Below are 8,964 nucleotides of genomic sequence, written 5' to 3' on the forward strand. Positions count from 1 at the left end.
TTAGTAAATTATTAAAAATAAGTGATGAAATGGAGTTATAATTATTTATTATTTAGTGATAAAATTGTACATCCTTGTGGAAATATGATAATATTTTGTAATTATAATTTAAATCTGATTCATTTTCAAATTGTTTGTCATAAATCAACATCTCAGGAAAATATTATGGGGTTTCAAATCAAAATATGACTTCTGTTATGAAACAGGACATCATTTCATACATGTCCACTGTAGAGGACACCAGGACTAAAAGCATGTTTATTATGAATTTTGGGAGACAAAACAATTGATTAGTAAAACAAATTATATATCAATATTCTTATGAAATATAAGATATTATTATGAAAATCTGGCCAATTACTACTCCCATTATTACGCTTCTTTTGTCAACATGCTGTCCCAACAGCACATTAATATGCAAATTAGATACGGTGTATAGATAACATTGTGTTTAATGGGAAAACCAGTTTATGACATTTTTACACACATATTCCATAAAGCAAAATGGTATCAAATCATCTTCTATAACAAAGTTAAGAATCAAAGTTTGGTATAAACAAATCCTGAAACCTAAAAATTGATTGGTAATTTTAAAAAAAATCCCATAGTTTTTGCCGTTTTATGTCTATTCATGTCATTTTATTTTAGAAAAACGTAGTCCTGCATGGTGTCCTCTACAGAGGACATATCATAACATATGAATAAAATTTCATTTTTCCATTTTTTTCTTATACTCTAAACAATGTAATGACATGAAAAAAAATACTAAATACACAAAGCTTTTTTTCTGGTATATATATATAATGTATATTCTTCAAGGTCAGGGTCATGTGTCCAAACGAGTTATTGTTCAATTTACTATAATTCATTCAATTTAGGTATACTGTGCGTTGTATATGTAAATATCCTCCTAAAAGGTAAACATTTCCCTGAAAATCAGTTAAATGGCAAATAAAACGGTCACTTAATAAAAAAAAATCAGTTTATTCCAACACTGTACATACTGGAGGCTTCATTCTGCTGTGTTTCTAAAAACTGATCGACCTTAAAACATGTAACTGAACTTGTTTGAATTTGCACGACGCGGTAAATATTGATCGGTGTTCTGTCTCGTTGTCAAAGTGCATGCACTGGCACCCGTGTGTCTTGTAGCTGCTTTGTCCTGTAATTAAGTGGGTCATCTCAACATGTCAATACTCAATCGTTGTTTTAGACGATCGTAACAACAGTCGAAATGATGCACAACGAATGCATACAATGCTTCAGATCAGCGAGCAATTAAGAATAAAAAACGAGCAGCACGTCAAAAGCTAATCATGGGGCGTTACGGCTACTATTGGTGCATATCATTTGGCAGGCGTTCAATTAACTGCTGAAGTCACTGCGTTTGTATATTATAGGTGCATTATGATACTCATCACTTACCGCAGTTCTGGTCAGGACGCGCAGCATGATTTCACGCAGATTACACGCGCACAATTCAACTGACAGCTAAAGAACAGGATCCCCCGACATTATGCGCTACAAGGGCGACCAAAACTTTCTTCACAAGTTGCAACACGGTCGTACAGCTTCGCCCTCGCGCGGATAACATTGACAACTGCAGCTACTGGCTTTTGGCCCTCAATGACTTGCACTGTAACACAAATAAAGAGAATGTCATTTATAGCTACACGATATTTATATACAATTGTAACATGCAACGATAACTTATATATCTAAGTCATTTATTTATCGTTGTCCATCAGTTAAAACGGTCCAATGGAGCAAATAAAACAAATAAACATTGCATCTGTTGACATCGCTACATCATCGCTAAGCGACTGTCAATGCATTACTTTTCTATGAAATTATTAAATTATCATTTAATGTACGTTACCTATTTTGATTGGCCAGGAACACCAAGGGGTATGCTTTTATATGTGGTGTTTTGTCTGTATAAATAAACAAATAAACAATATATATAATTTTACAAAATATTTAGTATTTTAATATTACAAGGCAGTGAAAAAAAAACTAATTTCACTCATTTTAAAATAGAAACCGGTGACTACCTGTATTCATTAAAAGAAACAAGAAATAACAAAGCAAGAAATAAAACTGTAAATTATTTTAAAGCCTTAAATCTATTATTTGAATAATTTGTAACTATTTGTACTTGTTATGGAGATTTTTTTTTTATTATTATTATTGTCTTTGTTTATTATTATATTTATTTTGATGTTATCGCCCTTGTATGTTCGTTGTTCTAAAGACTGCAATAAAAAAAATCACATAAAAACAAAACAACTCGATTAGTTAACGCTTCACTGGCTCACTGCACGCTGCTGTCGCGGGGAATCTGCGCAGGCGCTCTGAGGTCGGCAGGTTATCATGGAGGAATAAAGCTCTCTTCACTTCTGAGCGCTCCGCACTTCAGCTCGCGACAGAAACAGTTGCTATTTGAAGCAGTTTGTGTTCTCCTTTGCGTTCGTGACGGTGTCGATTTATTTCTCCGCTGTTCTTACTAAAGTAGCTGCTGTTACAGTCACACACTGTTGACATATTATTACAGCGAGGGTTTGATAAACATGTTATCATGTGGGATCTCATCTCGCTGCAGTGCTCAGAAGTGAAGGGGCATAATAAACTCGCCGTGTTACTTCACTGGCAGCCTGAACTCCTTGTTTACTATCAAGCTGGCATGTTTAAAAGAATTATCCCAGTAAAGCTTGACATATGACAATAATACAGTCAGAAAAATGAAAAAAATTCAATTCAATAGAAAAGTTTATTGAACCATTAGACAAAATATAAAAGAAAATCTTCAAAAATGTTTGCAATTGTGTTTTATGTTTTGTATCATATTTGGTTTATATGGCGCATCGCGGGGAATCTGCGCAGGCGCTCTGAGGTCGGCAGGTTATCATGGAGGAATACGCGCGTGAGCCCTGGTAAAGTACAAGCTCTCTTCACTTCTGAGCGCTCCGCACTTCAGCTCGCGACAGAAACAGTTGCTATTTGAAGCAGTTTGTGTTCTCCTTTGCGTTCGTGACGGTGTCGATTTATTTCTCCGCTGTCATTCACTAAAGTAGCTGCTGTTACAGTCACACACTGTTGACATATTATTACAGCGAGGGTTTGATAAACATGTTATCATGTGGGATCTCATCTCGCTGCAGTGCTCAGAAGTGAAGGGGCATAATAAACTCTCCGTGTTACTTCACTGGCAGCTTGAACTCCTTGTTTACTATCAAGCTGGCATGTTTAAAAGAATTATCCCAGTAAAGCTTGACATATGACAATAATACAGTCAGAAAAATGAAAAAAATTAAATTCAATAGAAAAGTTTATTGAACCATTAGACAAAATATAAAAGAAAATCTTCAAAAATGTTTGCAATTGTGTTTTATGTTTTGTATCATATTTGGTTTATATGGCGTATATATATATATATATATATATATATATATATATATATATATATATATATATATATATATATATACCATATTTGTTGCAGATACTAATATTTATGGCCAAAAAGTAAGATGAAATTCTGATGGTTTGTAAATCAGTGAAATATTTATAACAGTAGGCTAAAGCAGTCTACTTGCATAAATATCAATTACCACTCTATATCTCCCAACAATATATCTTAGTAAGATGACGTTTAAATGCTTAGTTTTTGGGCAAAGCCCTGTAGTTTTAATCATTGGGGCTTATACGATGATGATCCAGAGATGTACAAGTCTGACGGATCATATTCGCTCATTAATTGTAACATGATTTTTCTAAAAACATTCGGTAAAGATAATCAAGTAAACCTAATTTGATTAAGTCCAGTAAGTGTTTATCTTGAAATATTACTAACAATGTAGAAGTTATTCTTACATTTCACAGCAAAAAGACACATGAACCAGATGGTGGACGTTTTAAAAATTATACTAAAAGGCCTTTTACTTGCTAAACGATATACACTTTGATATAGTAAGGCATGTAGTAGGTTGTGTACAACAGGTTTTTCAGCAAAGTTTTGATCATTTCGAGGTCTTAGAAGGTAAAGCATCAAATATGAAAAGTAGGCCGTATAGGTATAATGACTTAAAAATATAGCTCTTTTATTTCATATTTTTGTAGTCCATGGAGGATAGTTGATGACTGTGGCGGTGCATTTACCATGGGGGCCATTGGAGGAGGGGTGTTCCAGTCTGTTAAAGGCTTTCGAAACGCACCTGTGGTAAGCTTCACTGTCACCAACAAAACAACTGAGCTTATTTATTACTATTACTAATACACATTCCTATACATTTACTAATAATAAACGCTCTGTTACTACAGGGGGTTCGACACAGGCTTAGGGGGAGCGCAAATGCTGTGAGAGTAAGAGCACCACAAATTGGAGGTGATGTTGCAGAATCGTTTCTTGTGTTTGTTTATCGTGTTGTATAAAACTGTTGCGTATGAACAGTTTTGGCATTTTGTATATCAGTGATTCACTTTCAATAGTGGCATGGCTCTGTTTCTCCTGCAGGTAGTTTTGCTGTATGGGGTGGCCTCTTTTCCACCATAGACTGTGGTCTTGTGCGTTTGCGGGGTAAAGAAGACCCTTGGAACTCCATCACCAGTGGAGCCATGACTGGAGCTATACTGGCTGCTCGCAGTGCATTTAGCATTATAGTCATTGTTCTTTTATCAGTATTATTCCATAATGTTAGACAATAAGGCTGGAATACACAACACAGCATTTATCAGATTTTATTCATACAGTCATCTTGTCAACTTTGTAAATAGTTACGGAGAAAAGCATCATACACTAATCGGCACAAATCTGCAGACTGACTTTCGGCAACTATTGTAGCATTGACTTGTCCAGACTACAAATTAGGCCAAAAATTTAGACACTGGAGTTATAACAACCTACTGGAAATAATCATCTGATGATCTGTAGTATTATGTATTAGTATATGCAGCATTAATCTTTGGTCTTCAAATTACAATTGGATCATGATTTTGCAGACTGAAAAGGCATGAATCATTTGCTTTGTTTGTTTTTCAGGTGGTCCGCTAGCCATGGTGGGCTCTGCAATGATGGGGGGGATCCTGCTTGCCCTGATCGAGGGGTTTGGGATACTTCTTACAAGATACACAGCACAGCAGTTTCAGAATCGTGAGTTACATTTGTCATGGTTTGGATGATTCGGAGAGTTGATTAACTTGATAGGAACTGTTCACACAACAATGCAAATTAGTTTTGCTCGAAATTTCTATGATTTTTCTTTTTTTGGGAAATACAAAGAATGTCTAAAACTCATTCCTATTTTCTTTGACAAAAAGGAAATGAATTAGGTTTCAAACAATATAAAGAGATGTGTTTAGTTTTAGGTGAACTATCCATGCATGACATGCAGAAGAAAAAATAGATCGTGGCCTTGAATTAACTAGTACAACGTGGCCACAATTTACATAAAACAAGGAAACTAATTATTACAGCATGACAATTTACCAAAGTCCAAAAAATCAATACAATGTGGCCTAAAACAAGCAAATGAATTAGTAATGTGACCGTGGTTTACCTAAAATGAGAAAAGAAATTAGTACAGTGTGGCAACCATTTACCAAAAACGAGAGAACAAATATTAGTACAGTGTGGCAACAATTGACCGAAAACAAATTAGTACGTGGCAACAATTTACCAAAAACAAGAAATCGAATTAGTACAACATGGTCACAATTTACCTTAAAATGATAAAATGAGAACTAAATAGTTTGACGTGGCCACATTTATCTAAAATTAGAGAACAAATTAATAATTTGAGGCTACAATATCTTGTTTTTCCCCACATGTTCTGTGCAGGGCTCCAAACATATATGTATCACATTGTAAAAATTGTATTACCTTTAGTTTTGTTTTGCACTTTGTTTTGTTGAAGCTGCTTTAGAGGCATTCACTATCTGCATCTTCTCTTCCTCTACAGCGAGTCCTTTTGTGGAGGACCCGAGTCAACTTCCTCCAAAAGAAGGCCAAGAGAAACGCGGATATGGACAGTATCAGTAAAATCACTGTTGCAGTGGTAACTGTAATATTATAGACTGAAAAAGAGAGGATTGTTAGAAGTTTAGGACCCTTATCATAATTTACAGTCCCCCTTTTAGACAGGGGATCCTCCTGAACCCCTCATCCTCTATTAGATGGCCACTCAGGGGAAAGCAGTATGCCATTTGTATTATGTATAAATTGTAATATACACTTGTATTTTGCCATGTTGAAAAGGGAATATTGTCACCCAAAGATTTTCATCACGCATACTGTGGCAGAACTCAATCTACATTTTTTTATAGTTCATACTGGCCTGTTTGAACATCTCATACTAATACAAATATACTGTATAGCTAACTAGATCATGCAGAGACATGAATATTGATTCCTGTGAAAGTTCACTTTAAATTAATTCAGTTTTTGATTTTTACATCACTGATGCAGTGTTATGCAAACAGCAATGCAAAGCTGCAGTACATTTTATATAAAGTTTGTCTTAATCTAATACATGACCTGAACCTGACTGTTGATACACCAGTGATCTATTTTAGATTTTGCTTTAGTTCTTTTTGAGTTATTTTAATTGAGATCTTTCAGGGACTTTGGCTCTTTTTCATTAAAGCTACATAGCCTGTCATCCATTTTTACTGATAAAATGAAATTAATTTATCTCTAAAACACAATGTGCAGTCAGGAGAGACACCATTGTTAAAGATTATATTCAACTTTAATGTTTCTCTACCAAAGTAAATTGAAGTCATTCATCCTCTGCATATTTTCAGTCTCTCCTGTTTGGTACTGATTATTTTCCTATACTCCCTTTATCACTATCTTTGTGTAATATCTTGTAGTTTTTTATTTTTTTTGATGGATTATTTATTTTTGGAACGCTATAGAAACAAGAAGAGGATATTTATGTAAAAGTATGTAAGTAACCTGTCACAATAAAGTATTTTATGGTTGATGCTTAGATGTATATTGTTTTAAAGATGTTATAAGATGTTCATAATGGAGCAGGAACACTGTTGTATTTGTATTGCATTTTCTTTATGCTCTAAAAATGTCTGGACTTCAGAGACCATAAGGTGTGGAAACCCCCAACTTGGTGGAATACTTCCAAATCCCCTCATTATTCAGGCACCCCCACACACTAGGACACTATAAGTATGTTTGCATTTTAGTTAATAACGTTGGACACTTTAGAGCTGGAGTCAAAATTCTCTTCTTCTCTAAACCCTTGAGTCAAGCCCTACAAGAATCTATACACTGATTTTGTTAACCGCATTTTTCCACCATTTTGATTTTTCTGAAAAACATACCTTTTCAAACTTATGGTTTTAATAAAGCATAAAGAAATAAAATGGTGAAGGAAATTCTAGGTACTTATTTGTAGTTTCAGTTCTACAAATTATTGCTTACTAGAGTTAAAACACAACAGTTCACTAAAAAATATAGTTTAAAAGGTTAAAAGGCCACATATATTTACTATAAAAATTATATATTTATAATAAATGCTTCTGAACTTACGAAATTTAATTTGCAAATGATACATACTCATTTGATACTGACATTTTGACATTCAATTAATTGTTATTGTTATTATTTGCTATTATTATTTATATAGTTTTAAAAACATTTTATATAAGACAAGAAAGTAATATGGCTCCTTAATCACAAACACTTTTATTTTTTACTTTATTAAACCTTCAAATAACAAACAGGCATTGTCATCATTCCACTGTTAAACACATTAAAAATAAATCCAAGCAGCATATAATAAACACAACAACAACAACAATAATAATAATGGGGGGTCAATCCAAGTATGTTGTCATAAGTTTTAGTGAGTTTTAAGGTACTGTTAATTTTTAATTGTTTTATGGATTGAAATAAATTTTTTAAATCATTTTATAAAACGGATAGTTCCGGTCCTTGACTCTGATTGGTTGAGCCGTGTTCGAAGCTGTTGTAAATTACAATACAAACATACACCTTTGTTTACTTCTGAGTGTTGTTCGGCACCACTTTGTTGGAACCACAACTGTTTCTGAGGAACTACATTGTTTGGTGGAAGAATAATGTTTTTATTAATATCATTACACTTTATTTGCTGTTTTATTCTGTGAAACCTTACTACATATATGAAATGAGTGTTTTATAAAAGCAATAAGCCCCGTGAAGCTGTGGTTTACAGTGAATTTATAACAGCTAAGAGCTGTTATAAATTCCGCTTTGCGTCGTGCCTAAAAATGCCTCTTAGCTGTTATAAATTCACTGTAAACCACGGCTTCTCGGGGCTTATTGCTTTATTAAATGCCTCAAAACAAGGAGAATCATATGGGTGTGGTTAACACTCAAATGCTGGAAGGTCTGAGAAAGTACATGTTAAGTGCCCGTACATAGTTTAAAGGGGTCATATGATGCTGCTAAAAAGAACATTATTTTGTGTATTTGGTGTAATGAAATGTGTTTATGTGGTTTAAGGTTAAAAAACACATTATTTTCCACATACTGTACATTATTGTTTCTCCTTTATGCCCCGCCTTTCTGAAACGGTCTGAAAAAGCGAGGTGTGCTGTGATTGGCCAGCTACCAGTGCGTTGTGATTGGCCGAATACCTCAAGCCTGTGACGGAAATGTTACACCCCTCACCATACTGTGATGATGCCCTGTCCGGCCGGAGCGACGAGACAAAAACAAAACATTAAACCCCTTTAACATAAACATAATTACGGATTATAATGACTTATACTGTCTTTTTACGCATTGCATCGTGCCGCGTAAACATAAAACCATGTCTGCATTTGTGATCGGAGAAATGACAAACAACTAGCGCTACTCTACACTGCCCAAAACTTGCGTTTGAATAAAACTCACAGTAGAATCGTCAGTGGCAAATCCTTTAAATATAAAAAACTTACTTACAGTCTGTGAGTCAGAACAGC

At 34.3% G+C, this 8,964-nt stretch overlaps 1 protein-coding gene across 1 annotated transcript; it reads left to right on the top strand.

The window, feature by feature from the left end:
* The first annotated feature begins 2,864 nt into the window (after positions 1–2,864).
* On the top strand, positions 2,865–6,061 carry LOC107565128 (translocase of inner mitochondrial membrane 17B). The gene is made up of 6 exons (XM_016250339.1): positions 2,865–2,933; positions 4,120–4,219; positions 4,321–4,384; positions 4,514–4,642; positions 5,039–5,149; positions 5,958–6,061. Exons 1-6 carry the CDS (start codon positions 2,908–2,910, stop codon positions 6,035–6,037), a joined length of 510 nt encoding a protein of 169 aa, XP_016105825.1. The 5' UTR covers positions 2,865–2,907; the 3' UTR covers positions 6,038–6,061.
* Positions 6,062–8,964: the final 2,903 nt, after the last annotated feature.

This window comes from Sinocyclocheilus grahami, unplaced genomic scaffold (genome assembly GCF_001515645.1).
Source record: "Sinocyclocheilus grahami isolate Dianchi unplaced genomic scaffold, SAMN03320097.WGS_v1.1 scaffold982.1, whole genome shotgun sequence".
Taxonomy (NCBI): domain Eukaryota; kingdom Metazoa; phylum Chordata; class Actinopteri; order Cypriniformes; family Cyprinidae; genus Sinocyclocheilus; species Sinocyclocheilus grahami.